At 38.7% G+C, this 27,776-nt stretch overlaps 1 protein-coding gene across 1 annotated transcript in view; it reads left to right on the top strand.

Moving 5' to 3' along the window:
• LOC128664721 (vitelline membrane outer layer protein 1 homolog) overlaps window positions 1–24,725 on the top strand; it is a 30,737-nt gene extending 6,012 nt beyond the window's left edge. Inside the window, exon 3 of the mRNA XM_053719529.1 lies at window positions 24,434–24,725. Coding sequence (XP_053575504.1) covers window positions 24,434–24,725 — 292 coding nt within the window. The remainder of the gene's footprint in view (window positions 1–24,433) is intronic.
• Window positions 24,726–27,776: the final 3,051 nt, after the last annotated feature.

The following is a 27,776-nucleotide window of genomic DNA, read 5'->3' as shown; positions in this document are numbered from 1 at the left end:
CACTTCCAACACTTTATGTGTTATTTTCTGAAGAAAAAGGTGTTGAGCTTGATTGGGGCAATATATATTAGCAAGTGTGACAAGTGTGCCACATAGTGACCCCGTAAGGATGATGTATCTACCCTCAGGGTCACGATATGCCTGATGGAGCTGAAAAGGGGTTTTTGAATTAATAAGGATACCCACCCCATTTTGCTTCTTGGGACCTGACGTAAAATAAGCTACGGGATAGTGGTGGCTAAACCATCTAGGCTCATGAGCAGCAGAAAAATGAGTCTCCTGTAAAAAGATGACATCCCCCCCTCTTCTATGTAAGTCCCTTAACACTATTGAGCGCTTACCTGGGTTATTGAAACCTTTAACGTTGACAGAAATCAATTCAGTAGGCTGGTGCCCAGCCGTAGGCTGTAAACATGCCATGTTACCTGGGGAGAAAAAAAAAAAAAAAGGGGGGGAAGGGAGAAAGGGGGAGGTGGGAAAAGACAAATGAGGGATAGGAGAAGAGCAAGAGGGAGAGAGAGGAGGAAGAAGAAAGAAAGAGACTAGAAGGGAAAGAGTAAGAGAGGAGGGTGAAAGAAAGAGAAGAGTCAAGGAAGAAAATCGCCTGAAAGTGCAAAATAATATAGCTAAGTAGTGCAAGACTATTGCAACAATGCGAACAACAATTTACAATCCTTGAACATGTAAGGCACAATTCAGACTCGATCTAAGATTCGAGTGCAATCTGAATAATTAAACTTACCAATTAGGGAAAGTGTTCCCTGTGTTCTCACAAGACCTATGGACTTTTAAACATTAAACAAATACATTCTTCAGGTTAAACCTTATTCAGTTCTTCTATACCCATTATTCCTAACTAAATTATAATAATGAACTAGCACAAAATATGGGGATGATCCCTAGACTTTTGTAGAGTTTTACTACTTCTGCACATTGCTCTGACCCAACCATATAATTTAATATTTCTATATTTGGAGGGCCAAGGTCTAGGGTTGTGCATGGGCTTGTGTACTCTGCTATAATCCCTAATGAGCCAGACATTATACTATTGTCGTATAACTGCAGAGTGTATCCTGATCTAAAGTTTGTCTATGACATCCCCCCACCTCACTTTTAAGTGAGTCCTCTTTAATGTCCTGTGCTACAATCCCAATAAGATAAACCTTTAACTATATAATAACTTGTAGCTTAAATGTGTGAAACAAATATGCTTAGGCATAGCAATTGTCCAAACCTTAAAGGAACAGACTCTTGTCAATGTCCTGATATATCCCTATTGGGACACATTAATGGGATTGTGAGATTAAACCTGTCTCCGAGTCCAGATACGGTTCTTCTCACTAAGAGATCCTGATTCAGCCAGGAAGTTGTTGGATCTCATCATGTTCCTCATCAGCTTGGTCCGCTGGGGCCCCCGGCCTCCTCGGTGGTGGTCGTATGCGGAGTCCCAAGGCTTGATTAAAAGAAGTTTAGAAATTGTAAAGGAGAAATACTATTGTATTACTTTGCGTATTAGTACCCCAGCACAATTATGCTATATGAACATAGAAGGAAAATAATCCTTACCAATTAATAGGGTGGGGGGTGCTCAATATCCTGTATAAACATAAGAAAATGTAGAAGGAAAAAATGGATATATCAGAGCACTCAGAAAATACTGAATATGGAAATTCTATATATATGTGGATTTGCAGGAATCAGGTTTATATAAAACGTAACTTTTAATGATAAAAAATAAAACTATATATATATGTGGTGACAAACATTCACTCAATCAAGTGTAGTTAAAAACAGTTAAAATGGATAATGAATGCTGTAATGCCAGGTATTAACCATACTAGGTATGTTAAGTGGGTAGGTCTGGCAGGGAAGCACCATAAAATGCTCGCAGATTGCACGAATACTGAACTGCAAAAGACGATTGACCTCAAACAATAATTATCTAACTAGTGCAATGCTGGAGCGGTGCTATCACTTGTCAGAATCCCACACTGTGTATATTAGTTTACAGATGGAGTTTAGCAATACATTCCCATAGAAATACTGATCTGTTATAATAGCCAATTCAAAGGCAAACAGTCAGGTAAGAATACTATCGAAGTCACCTATATATTAACATCCATACATAACTATTGGGGTTTAACACACACAAAGCATTAAGACTTGCATTCATACAGAGCACCTGATGCGCATTTCGCCACGTCCGTGGCTTTCTCAAAGGCTAGAGAGAAAGCCACGGACGTGGCGAAATGCGCATCAGGCGCTCTGTATGAATGCAAGTCTTAATGCTTTGTTTGTGTTAAACCCCAATAGTTATGTATGGATGTTAATATATAGGTGACTTCGATAGTATTCTTACCTGACTGTTTGCCTTTGAATTGGCTCTTATAACAGATCAGTATTTCTATGGGAATTTATTGCTAAACTCCATCTGTAAACTAATATACACAGTGTGGGATTCTGACAAGTGATAGCACCGCTCCAGCATTGCACTAGTTAGATAATTATTGTTTGAGGTCAATCCTCTTTTGCAGATCAGTATTCGTGCAATCCGCGAGCATTTTATGGTGCTTCCCTGCCAGACCTACCCACTTAACACACCTAGTATGGTTAATACCTGGCATTACAGCATTCATTATCCATTTTAACTGTTTTTAACTACACTTGATTGAGTGAATGTTTGTCACCACATATATATAGATATAATTTTATTTTTTATCATTAAAAGTTACGTTTTATATAAACCTGATTCCTGCAAATCCACATATATATAGAATTTCCCTATTCAGTATTTTCTGAGTGCTCTGATATATCCATTTTTTCCTTCTACATTTTCTTTTGATTAAAAGAAGGCAGGTCCTCTATGTTTCTGAAAACATGTGTTGTGTTGTTCCTTGTTACGATTAGACAAGTAGGCAAGCCCCATCTATAGGGGATCTTTTTGTCCTTCAGCGTGGTAGTAATAAATCGGAGGACCCGTCTTTTCTGTAGGGTGGCTGGACATAGATCGGAGTATACCTGTATTTCGGATCCCCTAAATTCTATTAGCTGTTTTACTCTGGCCATCTGTAGAATGTCCTCTTTGTCCTTAAAGCAAAACAATTTTAATATTATGTCTCTGGGAGGGGCCCGGTTTGGCGGTTTAGGACGCAAGGCCCTGTGTGCCCTCTTTATCGGAATTTCAGGGCCTGCTTCTGTATTCTTAAGGTATTTGGCAAAGTCTTGTATGTAGGCCTGGATAGCCGGGGGTTCTACCGTTTCCGGGACACCCCTCAGTCTCAAGTTGTTTCTGCGGCTTCTATTTTCCAAATCCTCTATTCGGTCCATTAGCGTGTGTACTGTGCTTTCCTGAGCCTGTATGAAGCTGGCCTGGAGCTGGAGGTCTGAGTTGAGTGCCTCATGTTTCTCTTCAATTTGAATGACTCTATGGTCAACTGCAGCTATTTCTTTCTTCAGCTCACCAAACATGGACTTAAAGTCCTTCATAGCCTCCTTTATGTCATCCTTAGAGGAGAGATGTCTGATGTCTTCTTTTGTCACAAAATTTTGTTGCCCAACAACAGGCTCAGAGCAATGGACTTGTGCTATAGTATGTGGGTCAGGCCTGGTAGCTGGGGTAGCCGGGTCTGCAGCAATTAAATAGTTCTCCATCATAGAGGACTGGGTACTTTTTGCAGGTTTAGAATTTCTTTTACTGGTCATCACCGCAGCCCAGTTGCAGCTCCTGTCGCTGCTATCAATTGATAAGTTCTGTATACTGTGGCAGAGGCTGCAATGTGCCTAATCAAGCTATATATTTCTTATATCCAGGGCAGAGGTAGTCCCAGCCAATGGCTTTAAAATTATTTTTGAGGGCTTCTGTTGTAATAAAAAGTATATGGGGGATATAGTGCTATTTTAAATGAAATGAAAGCCCCCTCAAGTTCACTGGGTTACTCCCCAAAGCATAGCCTACAGCTTCTTTCTGCCACTCACTAATACCTAAATCGATTCTGGCGCAGTGAGAATCAGAAAATCTCTGCTGGATCAAGTTCAGGATCTAGGCCCAGTGCGGCCTGTCTCTGAGGAAGCTGCGTGCACTACTAGTGAGGACACCAATCTCTGCAATACTCAGGGAGTTATTCCCTTTGTCAGTTCGGTAGCGATGGTGTAGTGTCCCCCACAAATCTGTCTGCGCGGCTATGGGCCCAAGCTGTCGCCCTATGTGTGAGTGAGTTCTATGAGGGTCCCTCTATGGCCAGAGCCAGGATCGACCTCACCGGTCAGTGTTATGAGGCTATGCCCTTCAGCCCCTCCCGCCGTGGGTACTCACAAAGTCCGGAGCTATCGGGTAGTTGTGTCCCTTGGAGGACTTCTTCACTGCTCCGCTGCTGTCTCACTTTAGTGAATTTCCGACTGGGTCTCCGTCGCAGCTGTCGCCACGTCACCTCCAACCGCAGGACTTCAGCCGAATTTGTAATCCGTCTAAGCGGCTTAGCTCAGGTCGGCAGCAGCAGCAGAGGGGCAAGGGGGGATGACAGATCGCCAATATCCGAGCTTCCATATGTTGCTCCCTCAGTCCTCTGGGTAAGATCTTTAGGCCACAATCAGGCGCGCAGCTTACAGAACACCGGCTCTCTGCCCCAAAGTAATCAACTCTTTTGCCTGTAAAAAAAAATACGACCCCCCCAACATTAAAACCCACCACCCACATACCCCTACACTATAAACCTAACACTACCCCCTTGAAGATCTCGTTACCTTGAGTCGTCTTCACCCAGCCGGGCCGAAGTCTTCATCTGATGGGGAAAAAGAGGACATCCAGACCAGCAGAAGTCTTCATCCTATCAGGGCAGAAGAGGACATCCGGACCGGCAGACATCTTCATCCAAACGGCATCTTCTATCTTCATCCATCCGACGAGGAGCGGCTCCATCTTCAAGACCTCCGGCGCGGAACATCCTTCTTACCTGATGACTACCAGACGAATGAAGGTTCCTTTAAGTGACGTCATCCAAGATGGCGTCCCTTGAATTCTGATTGGCTGATAGGATTCTATCAGCCAATTGGAATTAAGGTAGGAAAATCTGATTGGCTGATCCAATCAGCCAATCAGATTGATCTCTCATTCTATTGGCTGTTCCGATCAGCCAATAGAATGTGGTGAAGACGACTCAAGGTAGGGAGATCTTCAGGGGGGTAGTGTTAGGTTTATTTAAGGGGGGTTTGGGTTAGAGTAGGGGTATGTTGGTGGTGGGTTTTAATGTTGGGGGGTTATATTTTTTTTTACAGGCAAAAGAGCTGATTACTTTGGGGCAATGCCCCGCAAAAAACCCTTTTAAGGGCTGGTAAAAGAGCTGATTACTTTTTAATTTAGAATAGGGTAGGGACCTTTATTTTTTTTGGGGGGGGGGGTTATTTTATTAGGGGACTTAGAGTAGGTGTAATTAGCCTAATATTCTTGTAATCTTTTTTTATTTTTTGTAATTTAGTGTTTGTTTTTGTAATTTAGTTTAGTTTATTTAATTGTAGGTAATTTATTTAATTAATTTATTGATAGTGTAGTGTTAGGTTTAATTGTAACTTAGGTTAGGATTTATTTTACAGGTAATTTTGTAATTATTTTAACTAGGTAGCTATTAAATAGTAAATAACTATTTAATAGCTATTGTACCTAGTTAAAATAAATACAAAGTTGCCTGTAAAATAAATATAAATCCTAAAATAGCTACAATATAATTATTTGTTATATTGTAGCTATATTAGGGTTTATTTTATAGGTAAGTATTTCGTTTTAAATAGGAATACTTTAGTTAATAAGATTTAATTTATTTTGTTAGATTATAATTATATTTAACTTAGGGGGGTGTTAGGGTTAGACTTAGCTTTAGGGGTTAATACATTTATTAGAGTAGCGGCGAGGTCTGGTCGGCAGATTAGGGGTTAATAAGTGTAGGTAGGTGGCGGCGACGTTGGGGGGGGACAGATTAGGGGTTAATAAATATAATATAGGTTTCGGTGATGTTAGGGGCAGCAGATTAGGGGTTCATAGGGATAATGTAGCTTGTGGCGGTGTACGGAGCAGCAGATTAGGGGTTAATAAAATACAGCAGGTGTCAGTGATAGCGGGGGTGGCAGATTAGGGGTTAATAAGTGTAAGGTTAGGGGTGTTTAGACTCGGGATACATGTTAGGGTGTTAGGTGCAGACTTAGAAAGTGTTTCCCCATAGGAAACAATGGGGCTGCGTTGGGAACTTAACACTGCTTTTTTTCCCCTATGGGGGAATCGTGCACGAGCACAATTTGCCAGCTTACCGCTACCGTAAGCAACGCTGGTATTGAGAGTTGAAGTGGCGGTAAATTCTTCTCAACCTACCCTTTTTGGAGCCTAACGCAGCCCTTCAGACAACTCTAAATACCAGCGTTGTCTTAAGGGTGCGTTGGGGAAAAAAGCTGCATTAGCTACGCGGGTCTTTACCGACAAAACTCTAAATCTAGGCGATAATATTTAAATGGACATGGAAGTCCTTTTATTAAAAGTAGCTCTTTCTCTTGGTATTCTTTATTTAATATTAGCTCTTTTTGTTGAGAGAATACTGAGGCTTCGTTACAGTTTGTATGTGGTTTAAATTCTATGTAGCAGCATTGTTTGTAACAATGTTTATAACAATGTTATACATGGCTTAAGAGATGTGCACACTCCTGAACATGCCTCACTAGTTACTGCCAAAGAGATAAAGAGGTCAATTTCATAATAAACATAAATTAAAAGTTTTTTTTTTTTTTTAAATATATCATGAAAATGTAATTTTGACTTCTGTGTCTCGTTAAGAAGCACAAAAGTATTCACAAGGAATATAGTATACTCATTGTAAAATAGCAGATCTTAACAATACTGTTTACAAATGAGTAAAAGAGTTAACTAGGCATTAACCAGTTGCTACCATGAACTTTGGGGAAAGAATTGGTCCTTGCTCTATATGAGGCTGCTTGGAAAGTAAATTACTGATATATATAAGCTTGGATAGACATTCTTGAAATATTTATGATTTTTGTGTAAATAACTGCCTAGTGGGGTGAATCCCCTGTCTCTTTGTAACTGCCGAAAAAGGTGTTATCACTATTCTTTTGGCATGGACCAACTTTCAACCCCAGCTCCCTAAGCTGTCTCAGCACCACTATAAGACAATCAGCTGCATTTATCCCTAAACACAACATCACCTCAATCTATTCCAACATTAGAGGGTTCCACCACGTAAGGGACCTTCTGATTGCTAAAACATTCTAAACATTCTTAAGCAATTGGCTTAAATATTAACCAATCAAGATTTATTTGCTTCACTGTTGGAATTGACCCTTTCATTGGGTTTATTGGAAGGAGATTTATGTAGGGGTCTCTTGGATTTATAGTGGTATTTCAACATTTTAATTTTCTAGGTGTGTTCTTTGGGATTTTTGGGGTTGTGGTGGGAGGTTGTTTAATCAGGCCAGGATAGGCTTGTTTGACCAGGGCCTGAATGTTAAGGGTATACGCCATGGCTATGGTTGAGTGTGGTGGGACTGATACAGTAAATGTTTACGGTATTGGGGAAAAGTGCACAATTAGAGTTTATTGTGGTGGGATTGCAGTGTAATTAGAGGTTATTTCCTGGAGGGACAGTGGTGCAGTTTAAGTTAATTGTGATGGGAGGGACATTGTTATGGTTAATAACTTTGGGTTGTTCAGTGTTAGGGCAGTTAAATATTTATTTTTGATTAATCTACAATGAGTTCTAGGTAGCCTTGTGGATAGAGTTAAGTCTTTACACAAGATCAAAGAAAGTGTAATGAAAAGGACGTTTGTGAGGATTTTAGACTGAACAGGGATTACTTGTGACTTGTTAAAATGGGATTTGGTTAATAAAAGCATGTACCAGGAATTTGATTATGTACAAGTACTGTTTGCAACCAGTTTGTGTGTGTGATCTGGTCTTGCCTAAAACAAAATAGACAGGATTGAGATATTACTAATATAACTTGAAGGACATAAAAGTATGAAAAGGCAATGCTCTTATGTGTTTTATGAATGCACTGGTGCTTGCATATGACTATGGCCTTGATCACAATCTATCAGCTGAGGACTTTTTTTTGGCTATTTCTTTGGCCAAAGGGTCACTTTTCAATTCAACATAATCAAATTTTGTACCATAGGACTAAAATATTTACATAACATTTTTGAGTCATTTTACAAGGCCATTTTTACTTTTCAAAATTATCACCTCAACACACGTGATAAAGCTTTGAAAGGACATTTTGGGCATCTTTACAACTATTTTAAGCCTATTTGGGAACAGTCTATTATCTTGCACATCTGCAGAACACTCTGAAATTGCCACAGGAGACATTGTAGAGATCTATTAACATACATGATATTGATTCAATAAAGCTTTATTCATCACTATTGTATATGCTGTATACAGTGGGCAAGTCACACATTTACATACCTATAGGTTTGTATATGTGTTGAGTGTACAGCTAAAATGGTCTGCAAGAAAAGTCACTCCAAGAGCCCAACATCTACAAATTGCATAGAGCAATCTCGTTAAGTGATAGTTTAATTCTAAGTCACACTCGCACTGTTGTGTTTGTCACTAACAGTACTTACATCTTTATAACTAGGTTTTAAAATTGGATATCACAATTGTAAATTCCATAGAACCTATTGCAATCTGTTTCCATCTGCACTAATGCTAAACCATCTGAATGACTACATTATGGAACTTGTAAACTGGAACACTCTGTCGTGAATGTGAGATCAATAATGTGGGCACAAGCACTTTGAAATGCACTTTTGTGATTGCATTTGGACTTAGAGTGCATGAAGGAGCGACCCCTATAAAAATGCAATCTCTGTCTCCTAGACAGATACAATGTTGCAATGGAGCGGGTTCACACTTTACAATTTTAGTTCTTTAAAAACCCAGTATAAGAAGATATTGTAAGTCCTTTTCAGAGAAACACATAACCACAATCTTGTTTTCAGAACATGGCAAAATGGATATGGTGCTTTAAATGGCCATTATACACTCATTTTTTCTTTGCATAAATGTTTTGTAGATGATCTATTTATAAAGACCATAAAGTTTTTTTTTTTTAAAAATGTATAATTTTGCTTATTTTTAAATAACATTGCTCTGATTTTCAGACTCCTAACCAAGCCCCAAAGTTTTATTTGAATACCGTCAGCTACCTTCTCCAGCTTGCTCCTGTTTGTGTAAAGGTTCTTTTCATATGCAAAAGAAGGGGGGGGGGGGAGTGTCTTATTTCCCACTTGTAGTGGGCTTTCCAGCTACCTTTTCAACAGAGCTAAACTGAAAGCTTCTAAGTAAGTTTTTAAACCATTTTATACTGGATTTTTATATCAGTATCTGTGCATCTTATTCTTTATAGTAGTTTCTATTACATGCAGTTATATGAAAATGAGTGTATACTGTCCCTTTAACAATATATTGGTTAGATTACGAGTTTTGCGTTATGAGGGGTGCGGTGTTAACTTGCATGTTATTGTCACCGCTCACTTCTCTACAGCGCTGGTATTACAGGTTTACAAAAACCCGGCGTTGTCATGCAAAAAGTGAGTGTAGAGCAAAATTGAGCTCCATACCGCACTCCAATACCAGCGCTGCTGAAAGCTGCGGTGAGCTGTTTTATGTGCTCATGCACGATTTCCCCATAGACATCAATGGGGAGAGCCGGCTGAAAAAGAGCCTAACACCTGCAAAAAAGCAGCATAAAGCTCCTTAACGCAGCCCCATTGATTCCTATGGGAAGACTAAATTTATGTTTACACCTAACACCCTAACATAAACCCTGAGTCTAAACACCCCTAATCTTACACTTATTAACCCCTAATCTGCCACCCCCGACATCGCCGACACCTACATTATACTTATTAACCCCTAATCTGCCGCCCCCGACATCACTGACACCTACTTTATACTTATTAACCCTTAATATGCTGCCCCCAACATCGCTGACACCTACATTATACTTATTAACCCCTAATATCCCGCCCCAACGTCGCTGCAATTTACCTACACTTATTAATCCCTAATCTGCCGCCCCAAAGTCGCCGCCACTATAATAAACATATTAACCCCTTAACCGCCGCACTCCCGCATCACAAACAATAGTTAAATATTATTAACCCCTAATCTGCAGCCCCTAATATCGCCGCCACATACCTACATTTATTAACCCCTAATCTGCTGCCCCCACCGTCGCCGCCCCTATACTAAATTTATTAACCCTACCTAACCCTAACACCCCCTAAATTAAATATAATTAAAATAAATCTGAATAAAAATTACTATTATTACCTAAATAAGTATTTAAAACTAAATACTTACCTGTAAAATAAACTCTAAGATAGTTACATTGTAGCTATCTTAGGGTTTATTTTTATTTTACAGGTAAGTTTATATTTATTTTAACTAGGTAGACTAGTTAGTAAATAGTTATTAACTATTTACTAACTACGTAGCTAAAATAAATACAAATTTACCTGTAAAATAAAGCCTAACCTGTCTTACACTGACACCTAACCTTACACTACAATTAAATAAATTACATAAATTAAATACAATTACATAAATTACAAAAAAACAAACACTAAATTACACAAAATAAAAAAAGAAATTATCAGATATTTAAACTTAATACACCTAATCTAATAGCCCTATCAAAATAAAAAAAAAACCTAGCCTAAACTAAACTACCAATAGCCCTTAAAAGGGCCCTTTGCGGGGCATTACCCCAAAGAAATCAGCTCTTTTACCTGTAAAAAAAATACAAACAACCCCCCAAAAGTAAAACCCACCACCCACACAACCAACCCCCCAAATAAAAACCTAACTAAAAAAACCTAAGCTCCCCATTGCCCTGAAAAGGGCATTTAGCTCTTTTTCAGCCCAAAAGCCTCAATCTAAAAATAAAACCCATCCAATAAACCCTTAAAAAAAACCACTAACCCCCGAAGATCCACTTACAGTTTTGAAGACCGGACATCCATCCTCAACGAAGCCGGGAGAAGTCTTCATCCAAGCAGCAAGAAGTCCTCAACAAAGCCGGGAGAAGTCTTCATTCAAGCTTGCAGAAGTGGTCCTCCAGACGGGCAGAAGTCTTCATCGAGACGGCATCTTCTATCTTCATTTATCCGGCGCAGAGCGGCTCCATCTTCAAGACATCCTGCGCGGAGCATCCTTTTCAATCACAGTCTTCTTCCAGAATGAAGGTTCCTTTAAGTGACGTCATCCAAGATGGTGTCCCTTGAATTTTGATTGGCTGATAGAATTCTATCAGCCAATCGGAATTAAAGGTGAAAAAATCCTTTTGGCTAATGCAATCAGCCAATAGGATTGAGCTCGCATTCTATTGGCTGTTCCAATCAGCCAATAGAATGCAAGCTCAATCCTATTAGCTGATTGGATCAGCCAATAGGATTTTTTCACCTTTAATTCCGATTGGCTGATAGAATTCTATCAGCCAATTGGAATTCAAGGGACGCCATCTTGGATGACATCACTTAAAGGAACCTTCATTCTGGAAGAAGAATTCGATTGAAGAGGTTGCTCCGCAACAGATGTCTTGAAGATAGAGCCGCTCTGCGCCGGATGGATGAAGATAGAAGATGCCGTCTGGATGAAGACTTCTGCTGTCTGGAGGACCGGTCCACTTCTACCGGCTTGGATGAAGACTTCTCCCGGCTTCGTTGAGGACTTTTTGCCGCTTGGATTAAGACTTCTCCAGGCTTCGTTGAGGATGGATGTCCGGTCTTCAAAACTGTAAGTGGATCTTCAGGGGTTAGTGTTAGTTTTTTTTTAAGGGTTTATTGGGTGGGTTTTATTTTTAGATTAGGGCTTTTGGGCTGAAAAAGAGCTAAATGCCCTTTTAAGGGCAATTCCTATCCAAATGCCCTTTTCAGTGCAATGGGGAGCTTAGGTTTTTTTAGTTAGGTTTTATTTGGGGGGTTTGTTGTGTGGGTGGTGGGTTTTACTGTTGGGGGGTTGTTTGTATTTTTTTTTACAGGTAAAAGAGCTGATTTCTTTGGGGCAATGCCTCACAAAAGGCCCTTTTAAGGGCTATTGGTAGATTAGTTTAGGCTAGGGTTTTTTTTTTTTATTTTGGGAGGACTTTTTTTATTTTGATAGGGCTATTAGATTAGATGTAATTAGTTTAAATATCTGATTTTTCTTTTTTTCTTTTGTGTAATTTAGTGTTTGTTTGTTTTTGTAATTTATGTAATTGTATTTAATTTATGTAATTTATTTAATTGTAGTGTAAGGTTACGTGTTAGTGTAAGACAGGTTAAGTTTTATTTTACAGGTAAATTTGTATTTATTTTAGCTAGGTACTTAGTAATAGTTAATAACTATTTAGTAACTATTTTACCTAGTTAAAATAAATACAAATTTGCCTGTAAAATAAAAAATAAACCCTAAGCTGGCTACAATGTAACTATTAGTTATATTGTAGCTAGCTTAGGGTTTATTTTACAGGTAAGTATTTAGTTGTAAATAGGAATTATTTAGGTAATGATAGTCATTTTATTTAGATTTATTTTAATTATATTTAAGTTAGGGGGTGTAAGGGTTAGACTTAGGTTTAGGGGTTAAAACATTTAGAATAGTGGCGGTGACGTTGGGGGCGGCAGATTAGGGGTTAATAAATTTAGGTAGGCGATGTTAGGGGCGACAGGTTAGGGGTTAATAATATTTAACTAGTGTTTGTGATGCAGGAGTGCGGCGGTTTAGAGGTTAATATGTTTATTATAGTGGTGGCGATGTCCGGAGCGGCAGATTAGGGGTTAATAATTTTATTTTAGTGTTTGCGATGCGGGAGGGCATTGGTTTAGGGGTTAATAGGTAGATTATGGGTGTTAGTGTACTTTCTTTCATGTAATTGGCAAGAGTCCATGAGCTAGTGACGTATGGGATATACAATCCTACCAGGAGGGACAAAGTTTCCCAAACCTCAAAATGCCTATAAATACACCCCTCACCACACTCACAATTCAGTTTTACAAACTTTGCCTTCTATGGAGGTGGTGTAGTAAGTCTGTGCTAAGATTTCTACGTTGATATGCGCTTCTCATCTTTTTTGAAGCCCGATTCCTCTCAGAGTACAGCGAATGTCAGCGGGATGTGAAGGGAGTATCACCTATTGAATGCAATGATTTTCCTAACGGGGGTCTATTTCATAGGTTCTCTGTTATCGGCCGTAGAGATTCATCTCCTACCTCCCTTTTCAGATCGATGATATACTCTCAATTTACCATTACCTCTATTGATAACTGTTTCAGTACTGGTTTGGCTATCTGCTATATGTGGATGGGTGTCTTTTTTGGTAAGTATGTTTTTTATTATTTAAGACACCCCAGCTATGGTCTGGCACTTTATGCATTTATATAAAGTGCTAAATATATGTATTGTACTTATATTTGCCATGAGTCAGGTTCATGTATTTCCTTGTGCAGACTGTCAGTTTCATATTTGGGAAATAAACATATTAAGAAATATTTTTTTTCTTAACTGGGTTTTAGTCTTTTTTTCAAATTGACTAATTTTTTCTTACAAATTGCGGGCAGTATTAGGTCCGCGGGTGCACCAAATGCTAGACTTTATTGCGTCATTCTTGGTGTGAGAATTTTTTTGGCGCAAAAAGTACGTCTGTTGTCACAAGTTCGTCATTTTCGCCATCGTAATTGATGCGGAAGCCTTACACACGGTTGCGTCGTTAGTGAAGCAAGTGTGCCATTTCCGGATATTGTTGGCACCAAAAAATTTTCCCTTACGTTGTGCGTCATACTTGGCGCCAAATTTTTCATTAATTTTATACCCCATTGCTGTTTTCCTCTTGCCTTTTTCTAGGTCAGAGGGCTATTCTGTTTGCATTTTTTTCCGTTCCTGAAACTGTCATATAAGGAAATTGATAATTTTGCTTTATATGTTGTTTTTTCTTTTACATTTTGCAAGATGTCTCAATCTGATCCTGCCTCAGAGGTATCTGTTGGAACTTTGATGCCTGACATCGGTTCTACCAAAGCTAAGTGCATTTGTTGTAAGATTGTGGAAGATATTTCTCTGAGTGTCATTTGTAATAGTTGTCATGATAAACTTTTACATGCAGATAATGTGTCCATCAGTAATAGTACATTGCCAGTTGTAGTTCCTTCAACTTCTAATGTACATGATATACCTATGAATTTTAAAGCATTTGTTACTGATTCTATTCAGAAGGCTTTGTCTGCATTTCCATCTTCTAATAAACGTAAAAGGTCTTTTAAAACTTCTTACTCAGTTGATGAAATTTCAAATCACCGACAACATAATGACTTATCCTCCTCTGATGAGGATCTATCTGAAGATCCTTCCTCAGATATTGACACTGACAAATCTACTTATTTATTTAAAATAGAGTATATTTGTTCTTTATTAAAAGAAGTGTTAATTACTTTGGATATTCAGGAAGCCAGTCCTCTTGACGTTAAGTCTAGTAAACGTTTAAATGCTGTTTTTAAACCTCCTGTGGTTACTCCAGAGGTTTTTCCTATTCCTGATGCTATTTCTGATATGATTTCTAAGGAATGGAATAAGCCTGGTACTTCTTTTATTCCTTCTTCAAGGTTTAAAAAATTGTATCCTTTACCAGCAATTTCTATAGAGTTTTGGGAAAAAGTCCCCAAAGTTGATGGGGTTATTTCTACTCTTGCTAAACGTACCACTATTCCTATGGAAGATAGTACTTCCTTTAAGGATCCTTTAGATAGGAAGCTTGAATCTTATCTAAGGAGAGCCTATTTGTATCCAGGTCATCTTCTCAGACCTGCAATTTCTTTGGCTGATGTTGCGGCTGCATCAACTTTTTGGTTGGAAAATTTAGCGCAATAAGAATTGGATTCTGACATATCTAGCATTATTCGCTTACTGCAACATGCTAATCATTTTATTTGTGATGCCATTTTTGATATTATCAAAATTGATGTTAGATCCATGTCTTTAGCTATTTTAGCTAGAAGAGCTTTGTGGCTTAAATCTTGGAATGCTGATATGACATCTAAGTCTAGATTGCTATCTCTCTCTTTCCAAGGTAATAATTTATTTGGTTCTCAGTTGGATTCTATTATTTCAACTGTTACTGGGGGAAAGGGAGTTTTTCTGCCTCAGGATAAAAAACCTAAGGGTAAATCTAAGGCTTCTAACCGTTTTTGTTCCTTTCATCAAAATAAGGAACAAAAGTCTAATCCTTCCCCCAAGGAATCTGTTTCCAATTGGAAGCCATCCTCAAAGTGGAATAAATCCAAACCAAAGTCAGCCCCTAAGTCCGCATGAAGGTGCGGCCCTCGTTCCAGCTCAGTTGGTAGGGGCAGATTAAGTTTTTTCAAGGATATTTGGATAGATTCTGTCCAAAATCAATGGATTCAGAGGATTGTCTCTCAAGGGTATCGAATAGGATTCAGAGTAAGACCTCCTGTGAGAAGATTTTTTTCTCTCATGCATCCTAGCAAATCCAGTAAAAGCTCAGGCTTTCCTGAAGTGTGTTTCAGACCTGGAGTTTTCAGGGGTAATCAAGGTGGTTCCTTTTCAGGGACAAGGTCTGGGGTTTTATTCAAATCTATTCATTGTCTCAAAGAAGGAAAATTCATTCAGACCAGTTCTGGATCTGAAAATTTTGAATCGTTATGTAAGAGTACCAACTTTAAAGATGGTGACTATAAGGACTATTCTGCCTTTTGTTCAGCGAGGTCATTATATGTCCACAATAGACTTGCAGGATGCATACCTTTATATTCCGATTCATCCAGAACATTATCAGTTCCTGAGATTCTCTTTTCTAGACAAGCATTACCAATTTGTTGCTCTTCTATTTGGCCTAGCAACAGCTCCAAGAATTTTTTCAAAGGTTCTAGGTGCCCTACTCTCTGTAATCAGAGAACAGGGTATTGCAGTGTTTCCTTATTTGGATGATATTTTGGTACTAGTTCAGTCTTTACATTCTGCAGAATCTCACACAAATCAACTAGTGTTGTTTCTTCGGAAACATGGTTGGAGGATCAATTTACAAAAAAGTTTCTTGATTCCTCAGACAAGGGTCACCTTTTTAGGTTTCCAGATAGATTCAGTGTCTATGACTCTGTGTCTAACAGACAAGAGACGTTTGAAATTGGTTGCAGCTTGTCGGCACCTTCAGTCTCAGTCATTCCCTTCAGTGGCTATGTGCATGGAAGTTTTAGGCCTCATGACGGCAGCATTGGATGTGATTCCTTTTGCTCGTTTTCACATGACACCTCTCCAGCTTTGTATGCTGAATCAATGGTGCAGGGATTATACAAAGATATCACAATTAATATCCTTAAATCCCAATGTTCGACACTCTCTGATGTGGTGGTTAAGTCATCAGCATTTAGTTCAAGGAGCTTCTTTTGTTTGGCCAACCTGGACTGTGATAACTACAGATGCAAGTCTTTCAGGTTGGGGAGCTGTTTGGGGATCTCTGACAGCACAATGGGTTTGGAAATCTCAAGAGGCGAGATTACCAATCAATATTTTAGAACTCCATGCAATTCTCAGAGCTCTTCAGTTTTGGCCTCTGTTAAAGAGAGAACCGTTCATTTACTTTCAGACAGACAATATCACAACTGTGGCATATGTCAATCATCAGGGTGGGACTCACAGTCCCCAAGCCATGAAAGAAGTATCTCGGATACTTGCTTGGGCGGAATCCAGCTCCTGTCTAATCTCTGCGGTGCATATCCCAGGTGTAGACAATTGGGAGGTGGATTATCTCAGCCGTCAGACTTTACATCCGGGGGAGTGGTCTCTCCATCCAGATGTGTTTTCTCAGATTGTTCAGATGTGGGGTCTTCTAGAGATAGATCTGATGGCCTCTCATCTAAACAAGAAACTTCCCAGATACCTGTCCAGGTCCAGGGATGTTCAGGCGGAAGCAGTGGATGTGTTGACACTTCCATGGTGTTATCAACTTGCTTACATCTTTCCGCCTCTAGTTCTTCTTCCAAGAGTGATCTCCAAAATCATCATTGAACAATCGTTTGTGTTGCTGGTGGCTCCAGCATGGCCACACAGGTTTTGGTATGCGGATCTTGTTCGGATGTCCAGTTGCCAACCTTGGCCACTTACGTTAAGGCTGGACCTACTGTCTCAAGGTCGATTTTTCCATCAGGATCTCAAATCATTAAATTTGAAGGTATGGAAATTGAACGCTTAGTGCTAAGTCATAGAGGTTTCTATGACTCAGTGAATAATACTATGTTACAAGCTCGTAAATCTGTCTCTAGAAAGATTTATTATCGAGTTTGGAAGACTTACATTTCATGGTGTTCTTCTCGTAAATTCTCTTGGCATTCTTTTAGAATTCCTAGAATTTTACAGTTTCTTCAGGATGGTTTGGATAAAGGTTTGTCTCCAAGTTCCTTGAAGGGACAAATCTCTGCTCTTTCTGTTTTATTTCACAGAAAGATTGCTAAACTTCCTGATATTTACTGTTTTGTACAGGCTTTAGTTCGTATCAAGCCTGTCATTAAATCAATTTCTCCTCCTTGGAGTCTTAATTTGGTTTTAAAGGTGTTACAGGCTCCTCCTTTTGAGCCTATGCATTCTTTGGATATTAAACTACTTTCTTGGAAAGTGTTGTTCCTTTTGGCCATCTCTTCTGCTTGTAGAGTTTCTGAGCTATCTGCTCTTTCTTGTGAATCTCCTTTTCTGATTTTTCATCAGGATAAGGCTGTTTCGCGGACTTCATTTCAATTTTTACCTAAGGTTGTGAATTCTAACAATATTAGTAGAGAAATTGTTGTCCCTTCCTTGTGCCCTAATCCTAAGAATTCTTTGGAGAGATCCTTACATTCTTTGGATGTGGTAAGAGCTTTGGAATATTATGTTGAAGCTACTAAAGATTTCAGGAAGACTTCTAGTCTATTTGTTATATTTTCCGGTCCTAGGAAAGGTCAGAAGGTCTCTGTTATTTCCTTGGCTTCTTGGTTAAAGCTTTTGATTCTTCAAGCTTATTTGGAGTCGGGTCAGGCCCCGCCTCAGAGAATTACAGCTCATTCTACTAGATCAGTCTCCACTTCGTGGGCTTTTAAGAATGAAGCTTCAGTTAATCAGATTTGCAAAGCGGCAACTTGGTCCTCTTTGCATACATTTATTAAATTCTACCGTTTTGATGTATTTGCTTCTTCAGAAGCAGTCTTTGGTAGAAAAGTTATTCAGGCAGCTGTTTCAGTGTTGTCATTATAGAATAAACTTATAATTTGGGTGGTGGATTATTTTTTTCCGTGGAAAATGGCTGTTGTTTATTTTTATTCCTCCCTCTCTAGTGACTCTTGAGTTGAGTTCCACACCATGAGGCACACCCTTTTTATGGTGGTTATGATTTTTTTGTATAAAGCACAATTATTTCCAAATTCCTTTGCTGATGCTTTTTACTGCTTTCTTTATCACCCCACTACTTGGCTATTCGTTAAACTGAATTATGGGTGCGGTGAGGGGTGTATTTATAGGAATTTTGAGGTTTGGGAAACTTTGCCCCTCCTGGTAGGATTGTATATCCCATACGTCACTAGCTCATGGACTCTTGCCAATATGAAAGAAATGAATTTATCAGGTAAATTCTTACATAAATTATGTTTTTGAGCACTTTAGTTATGAGTTTTATGCTACAGCTTTGTAGCGTAAAACTCATAACTACTGACTTTAGATTGCGTTACGAATCTTGCGGGATAGGCTGTACCGTTCAATTTTTGGCCTCCCAGAAAACGCTTGTAATATCGGCGCTATGGAAGTCCCATTGAAAAAAGACTTTGCGTAAGTTAATTTGCGTTACGGCCAAAAAAGTGTGCGGTACAGCTTTTTTGACAAGACTCTTAATAGCAGCGGTAGTGAAAAAGCAGTGTTATAACCCATAACTCTGCTTTTTCACTTATAACGCCAAACTCGTAATCTAGCCGAATATAAATAAATATTGTAAAAACAATACTTGTGAAACTTTAAATGTGACCATATAACAATAGAAAAATAGTGCCAAGAATGCCCATCATGCAAACATACCATTGGCATTAATATGGTTTAGCAGTGTTGCAGATGGAAACAGATTGCAATAGGTTCCTATGGAACTCACAATTACGTGATCCCATTTTAAAACCTGGTTATAAAGATGTAAGTACTGTTAGTGACACACATGACAGTGCAAGTGGGACATATTAACCAAAAGATCATGCTAACGGGACTTTAAAGGGCCACTAAACCCCAAATCTTTCTTTCATGAATCAGATAGAGAATACAAATTTAAACAACGTTACAATTTACTTCTATTATTTATTTTGCTTCATTTTTTAGATATCCTTAGTTGAAGAAAAAGCAATGCACATGGGTGAGCCAATCACACGAGGCTTCTATGTGCAGCAACCAATCAGCAGCTACCAAGCATATCTAGATATGCTTCTCAGCAAAGAATATCAAGAGAATAAAACAAATTAGATAATAGAAGTAAATTAGAAAGATGTTTAAAATTGCATTCTCTTTCTAAATCATGAAAGAAAAAATGTGGGTTTCATGTCCCTTTAACATCAAAATTTAAGAAGTCAATTGAACCAGATATACCATAGCACTACTATCACCTAATGTGGGAAACCACTTACATATAGTGCAGCCAGCCTTCTTTGTTCCATGTACTTAATTACTAGGAGGTCCATTCTTCTAAAATACTGTGCAGTATTACCGGAGAACCACCATCAAACAACCCATAGGCTGGAGGAACCTTAACTACATTGCTCATACTGGCGGGGAAGCTTTGCAAGGCGATTTAGGGTTCTGACATTAAATCACCTGGACTCTAGCTCATAGGATCCGCTGTTGAGATGACACTTTGTGGGACTCATGGGACCTCAGGAGCTTTACTGTGTGGGCTCAAGTTAATTTATTATATAGTATAACACATGTTGATGTATTTTACAATGTTTAGCTCTAGAATGTGAACTTTAATTGCAGTTTTGGGTATTCTCTCTCACATTACAATGTTATTATAGATTATTGTTCCCTAATTATTTAATCAATTCAGTATAAAAGCAAAGAGGGATATAAAAACCTCTTCATATAGCTTTTTCCAACCAATATAAAAGATGAATTAACTAATAATCAAAAAGATCACACTATTCTCCTATTTATGCATTATCTCTAACAATAGTGGTTTATATATGTAATATTTATTATTTTTCCCCTTCTTTTTTGCAGCCTGCGGCCAGGGCCATAAGAGGGCCAAAATATTGCACACCATATATAGACAGCCTCTATACGTTGTGATATAACGGCAATGTCTATTTAATTATAAATTCCTTTATAGAACAGTGAGAACTTCCTTTCCTAATCAATAGTTAATGACAGCAAACAGCTGAAGTGTAACTGTTTACTGAGCACTTACTCTGGTGAGCTGAAGAAATTGTGAGGTAAAATATCTTTCTTCTTTCCCCCTCCCCTATTCCTTCCCTTTCACCGCCTTCCGGCTAGTGGTATGCCTCCGAACTAGACCCACTCCAATCGCCCATAATACTTACAATATCAAACAAATTACAATACCAAAGGCTCATATAGACCAATTACGGTCATGCTCAGGTGATATTTTCTTGTCAGCTTTTTACAGTTATGCTGCATCACTTTCTATTGATTAAGCATTTGAGTATTACGTCGCTTTAATGCCTATATCACTTTGATCATATAGTTCAACTGTATACAGTGTTGTAGCTTGTTTCATATGATGTTCCTAAAGGATCTTACTATAAAATTTCCCTACATTGTTTAAAACATATCTGTCAGGGACCCATGAGATGTCAAATTGAATATTTAAAAGGATAAAAATGAGGACAGTTTTTCTGTTAATATTGTTATATATAAGTCAAGCTCTGTATACAATCTTGATGTCAGCGTATATATACATTTTACTTGTATGCTCTTTCATTTTTTGTATATCCTCAATAAAACAAAATAAAAAAAGGACTCCTAAACCTCAATGCATTACAAGTATGTAGCAAAAAGAAATGATGGCAGCAAATAGGTAGTGGGGGGAGGGTTAGAGAGCTGTTTGCGGGGGATCAGGGAGTTTGGGGTCTAAGGGGGGTCTATCACAGCTGAACAGATATATTTTTTTTTTTTTTTAAAAAAGCCTTTTATTTTAGTACTGGCAGACTTTCTGCCAGTACTTAAGATGGCGGGGACAATTGTGAGGTGGGGGAGGGAAGAGAGATGTTTGGGAGGGATCAGAGGGTGGGATGTGTCAGGTGGGAGGCTGATCTCTACACTAAAGCTAAAATTAACCCTTCAAGCTCCCTACAAGCTACCTAATTAACCCTGTCACTGCTGGGCATAAATAATACAAGTGTGGTGCGTAGCAGCATTTAGCAGCCTTCTAATTACCAAAAAGCAATGCCAAAGCCATATATGTCTGCTATTCCTGAACAAAGGGGATCCCAGAGAAGCATTTACAACCATTTGTGCCATAATTACACAAGCTGTTTGTAAATAATTTCAGTGAGAAACCCAAAGTTAGTGAAAAAGTGAACAATTTTTTTTTATTTGATCTAATTTGGCGGTGAAATGGTGGCATGATATATATCATAATGGGCCTAGATCAATACTTTGGGTTGTCTACTACACTACCCTAAAGCTAAAATTAACCCTACAAGCTACCTAATTAATCCCTTCACTGCTGGGCCTAATACAAGTGTGGTGCGCAGCGGCATTTAGCGGCCTTCTAATTACCAAAAAGTAATGCCACAGCCATAAATGTCTGCTACTTCTGAACAAAGGGGATCCCAGAGAAGCATTTACAACCATTTGTGCCATAATTCCACCTAAAGGTTTGTGAAAAAGTGAACAATTTTTTTTTATTTGATCGCATTTGGTGGTGAAATGGTGGCATTAAATATACCAAAATGGGCCTAGATCGATACTTTGGGTTGTCTACTAAAAAAAATATATATATACATGTCAAGGGATATTCAGGGATTCCTGACAGATATCAGTGTTCCAATGTAACTATAGCTAATTTTGGAAAAAAAATGGTTTGGAAATAGCAAAGTGCTACTTGTATTTATTGCCCTATAACTTGCAAAAAAAAGCAAAGAACATGTAAACATTGGGTATTTCTAAACTCAGGACAAACTTTAGAAACTATTTAGCATGGGTGTTTTTTTGGTAGTTGTAGATGTGTAACAGATTTTGGGGGTCATTTTTTCATCATATTTTAAAAAATGTTTACGGTGAATTATAAGATATGTTGAAAATAATAGTATCTTTTAATGGCGAGAAAAACGGTATATAATATGTGTGGGTACAGTAAATGAGTAAGAGGAAAATTACAGCTAAACACAAACAGTAATGTAAAAATAGCCCTTTTCCTTAAGGGAAAGAAATTGAAAAATGTCCTTGTCCTTAAGGGGTTAAAGTACACTCAGCTTGCTATAAACAGAGAAGTGTCGTAGTCAAAAGTGATATAATCAATACCATATTCATTTTATTACAGAAAACAAGAATATGAAACATAGGTGTTTAATCTTTTTGGATACTTGGAGGCCAGTTTAACAAAGGTCTTGCGGACATGATCCGACAGTGAGGATCAGGTCCACAAGACCTCGCTGAATGCAGAGAGCAATACGCTCTCCATATTCAGCATTGCACCTGCAGCTCACAAGAGCTGCTGGTTCAACGCTGCCCCTGCAGACTTGCGGCCAATGGGCCGCCAGCAAGGAGGTGTCAATCAACCCGATTGTACTTGATCGGGTTGAATTGTGGCGATGTCTGTCCACTCAGAGCAGGCGGACAGGGTTATGGAGCAGCGGTCTTTAGACCACTGCTTCATAACTGCTGTTTCTGGCGAGTCTGAAGACTCGCCAGAAACACGGCCCTTCAAGCTCCATTTGGAGCTTGATAGATAGGCCTCAATGTGTCAAGTTCCACTATCCAAAATATTTCCATTTGCAGTAACAACTTTTTATGATCACCTCCCATCCTTAACTGAGGGATCTGATCAATGGGACAACATTTTAAAGATTTACTTACACATGTATACACATGTATATACATACATGTTTATAAACATGTTTACATAATCACATAAACATATTTAGACATATATATTTATACATATATATATATTTATATACATTGGAGCCCTTTCCACTCAAACGCATTGGACCTGATGATACAAATCTCTCCACTCTGGTAAAAATTTCTCTGCAGTCTCACCAGCATGCCTTAGAAAATGATATAAAGGCAAATTTTAGCTTTTTAACTTTTTATGTCGCTAACAGAGTTCTGCTTGTGAAGGAGAGACACATACATTAAAATAAAATGTTCAAAAAAATCCCCCAAAGATTTTGATTGATTTCTCTCCATAGCGCCGAGTTTTTGATCATCAAGTCCTTTGTCATGAACAATATACCTTTTAACCCTAATAAAGGATTTTATCAACATTTACATGATCTTTTATGAATAGTGTATATATGAGTTTAGTAGCTTATTTTAATATGTTATTGATGTGTTTTGTGAACAAAAATGTTTTACTCATACACTTTACACAAGGTGGCCGATTTATTAAGCAGCGGATGCTGCTTTTTCCACGCAAGCCTTCAGGCTCGCCAGAAACAGGAGATAAGAAGCAGCGGTCTTAATACCACTGCTCTTTAACTCATCCCCCACCTCTGAGGTGGCGGACTGCAATCATCCCGATCAGATACGATCGGGATGATTGACACCCCCTGCTAGCGGCCGATTGGCCGTGAATGTGCAGGGGGCAGCATTGCACAAGTAATTTCATCAGAAATGCTTGTGCAATGTTAAATGCCAACTGCGTATGCTGTCAGCATTTAGCGATGCAGGGCAGACATTATTCGCTATAGCAAATCATGTCTGCCCGGGGTATGATAAATCTACCCCTAGGTCTTCAGTCACAATAACTCTTCAAGCACAGTTTATTTTACTTTCAATTTGTAATATGCACGATAGTTAGCACTGTTGCAATATTGCTTATCCCATCACACGCTAACATTTGTGCATTACTTGTAATCTAGCCCTATAAATGCTAGAAGCTTCAATTTCAAGTAAACAGTAGATTTTTTTCCGACAAATGTATTTCCCCCCATTTTCTAGCCCCTATATCATGGGATATCCATCAGCCAATCGCAGACTAGTTTAAGTAAATGCTCTGAACTGGAGCACATGCTCAGTAGGAGCTGGTGTCTCAAAAAGTGTGCATATGAAAAGACTGTACAAAATGTAATAATGGAAGTAAATTGGAAAATGCCTTAAAACTGCATGCTCTTTTTAAATCATAAAAGTTTAATTTGGACTTTAGTGTCCCTTTAATAAATATTTTCAGCAAACCCCTTACTATTCTTCTCTTGTAGATGGGGACATTGGACCAGTCCTATGTGGTGCCCTTCTGGATACCTGGTGTCTTTCTATTTGAGAGTTGTGACAGAAGGACGACAAAGAGATGCCACAGGAGTTAACAACATTAAGTTTGTGTGCTCCGATAATGAACATTTGGAAGGACTTGGGTATTCCTGGGGTAGTTATGGAGAAATGAGTGAAAAGTGTGTCCAGGGGATATGTGGTATGAAAACCAAGGTTCAGGAAGACCAAGGACACTCAGATGATTCTAGTTTAAATGATGTCAGATTTTTATGTTGTTCATAACTCGTTTCAGCCATCCTTAAACAACATTAGTTAAAGGGACTTGAAACACTTTGAGATTATATTATAAAATTATTAATTATGCATTATAAAATATTTTGCAATTTATTTATGTTGTCAACTATTCCTGTAATTTAACTTGCCGGATTTCCAATCTTTATTTTCCTCTAATTTTGAGATTTAGAAAGTATCATAAATGTTCATAGAGGGAGACATTTTATAATATTTTGCACTTATACTTAGTATTATTTAGCAATTTGTAAAAAATAAATAAAAATAATAATAATATTGTTTATTATTTACGATCTTGAAAGCTATTAGTTTAACAGTACATGAATTTTAAGACTGAGCTATTAATTAAAGTTCAGTCCTCTCTCATAAACATCTGTTGAAGAACTGTTTCAATATTTTGATTATTATACTTATTATCTTACTCAGCAACACAGGTAAAAGATAAATAAAAAAGCTGCAAAAAGATACAAACCAATCAAGTTTAAAACACTGTGCAGCCAATTATAAATTATAATAAAGTATCCAAATAACTTTAGTTAAAAAATTTTTTTGTACACAATAAGAATAATAATTTAGCTAGTATTGTAGAGTTCAAGTAAACCAGTTTTTATCTTGTTCCTGACAAAAGTGATGTCCACAGTACTAGTTCTTATAAAGTCTGCTTATACATTACTAAAGCTTATTTAAAAAAAAATATCACTCAAAGCTGGTTATTCACATTGGGGTTCCTTATATATTTCAAAGTTGGAAAATGTCTTCATCAGAAGTGGATGTAAATAAATACACTTTGTTTAGGAAATATAAAGAAGCAGTGTGGGATAATTGGCAAAGTCTAATGATCAGGACTCTAAGCCATTCCGGACCATACTTACAGCTTGCAGCTCTACTGTAAGACTGTCAACCTGTGTTCCTGTTTACCAGCTGCAGATCTACTCCCAGACTACCAACCCGTGTTCCTGTTTACCAGCTTACTGATCTAATCTCTGACTAGCAACCTGTGTTCCTGTTTACCAGCTACAGATCTACTCTCAGATTACTAACATGTGTTCCTGTTTACCAGCTGCAGATCTACTCTCAGACTACCAACCTGTGTTCCTGTTTACCAGCTGTAGATCTACTCTCAGACTACTAACCTGTGTTCCTGTTTACCAGCTGCAACTTTAGTCTCAGACTACCAACCCGTGTTCCTGTTTTTCAGCTGTAAATCTACTCTCAGACTACCAACATGTGTTCCTGTTTACCAGCTGCAGATCTACTCTCAGACTACCAACCTGTGTTCCTGTTTACCGGCTGCAGATCTATTCTCAGACTACTAACCTGTGTTCCTGTTTACCAGCTGCAACTTTAGACTCAGACTACCAACCCGTGTTCCTGTTTTTCAGCTGTAAATCTACTCTCAGACTACCAACATGTGTTCCTGTTTACCAGCTGCAGATCTACTCTCAGATTACTAACATGTGTTCCTGTTTACCAGCTGCAGATCTACTCTCAGACTACCAACCTGTGTTCCTGTTTACCAGCTGTAGATCTACTCTCAGACTACTAACTTGTGTTCCTGTTTACCAGCTGCAACTTTAGTCTCAGACTCACAACCCGTGTTCCTGTTTTTCAGCTGTAAATCTACTCTCAGACTACCAACATGTGTTCCTGTTTACCAGCTGCAGATCTACTCTCAGACTACCAACCTGTGTTCCTGTTTACCGGCTGCAGATCTATTCTCAGACTACCAACCCGTGTTCCTGTTTTTCAGCTGTAAATCTACTATCAGACTACCAACCTGTGTTCCTGTTTACCAGATGCAGATCTACTCTCAGACTACCAACCTGCGTTCCTGTTTACCAGCTACAGATCTACTCTTAGACTAGGAACCTGCGTTCCTGTTTACCAGCTGCAGATCTACTCTCAGACTACTAACCTGTGTTCCTGTTTACCAGCTGCAGATCTACTCTCAGACTACTAACCTGTGTTCCTGTTTACAAGCCCTAGATCTACTCTCAGACTTCCAACCTGTGTTCCTGTTTACCAGCTGCAGATCTACTCTCAGACTACAAAACTGTGTTCCTGTTTACCAGCTGCAGATCTACTCTCAGACTACTAACCTGTGTTCCTGTTTACAAGCCCTAGATCTACTCTCAGACTTCCAACCTGTGTTCCTGTTTACCAGCTGCAGATCTACTCTCAGACTACAAAACTGTGTTCCTGTTTACCAGCTGTAGATCTACTCTCAGACTACCAACCTGTGTTCCTGTTTATCAGCTGTAGATCTACTCTCAGACTACTAACCTGTGTTCCTGTTTACCAGCTGCAGATCTACTCTCAGACTACTAACCTGTGTTCCTGTTTACAAGCCCTAGATCTACTCTCAGACTTCCAACCTGTGTTCCTGTTTACCAGCTGCAGATCTACTCTCAGACTACAAAACTGTGTTCCTGTTTACCAGCTGTAGATCTACTCTCAGACTACCAACCTGTGTTCCTGTTTATCAGCTGTAGATCTACTCTCAGACTACCAACCTGTGTTTCTGTTTACCAGCTGCAGATCTATTCTCAGACTACCAACCGGTGTTCCTGTTTACCAGCTGTAGATCTACTCTCAGACTCCCAACCTGTGTTCCTGTTTACCAGCTGCAGATCTACTCTCAGACTCCCAACCTGTATTCCTGTTTACCAGCTGCAGACCTACTCTCAGACTACCAAACTGTGTTCCTGTTTACCAGCTACAGATCTACTCTCAGACTCCCAACCTGTGTTCCTGTTTACCAGCTGTAGATCTTCTCTCAGACTACCAACCTGTGTTCCTGTTTACCAGCTGCAGATCTACTCTCAGACTACCAACCTGTGTTCCTGTTTACCAGCTGTAGATCTACTCTCAGACTACCAACCTGTGTTCCTGTTTACCAGCTGCAGATCTACTCTCAGACTACCAGCCTGTGTTCCTGTTTACCAGCTGCAGATCTACTCTCAGACTCCCAACCTGTGTTCCTCTTTACCATCTTACTGATCTAATCTCAGACTACCAACCTGTGTTCCTGTTTACCAGCTG

Source organism: Bombina bombina, chromosome 6 (assembly GCF_027579735.1).
Source record: "Bombina bombina isolate aBomBom1 chromosome 6, aBomBom1.pri, whole genome shotgun sequence".
NCBI lineage: Eukaryota > Metazoa > Chordata > Amphibia > Anura > Bombinatoridae > Bombina > Bombina bombina.
This window is presented reverse-complemented; position numbering and strand designations above follow the sequence as displayed.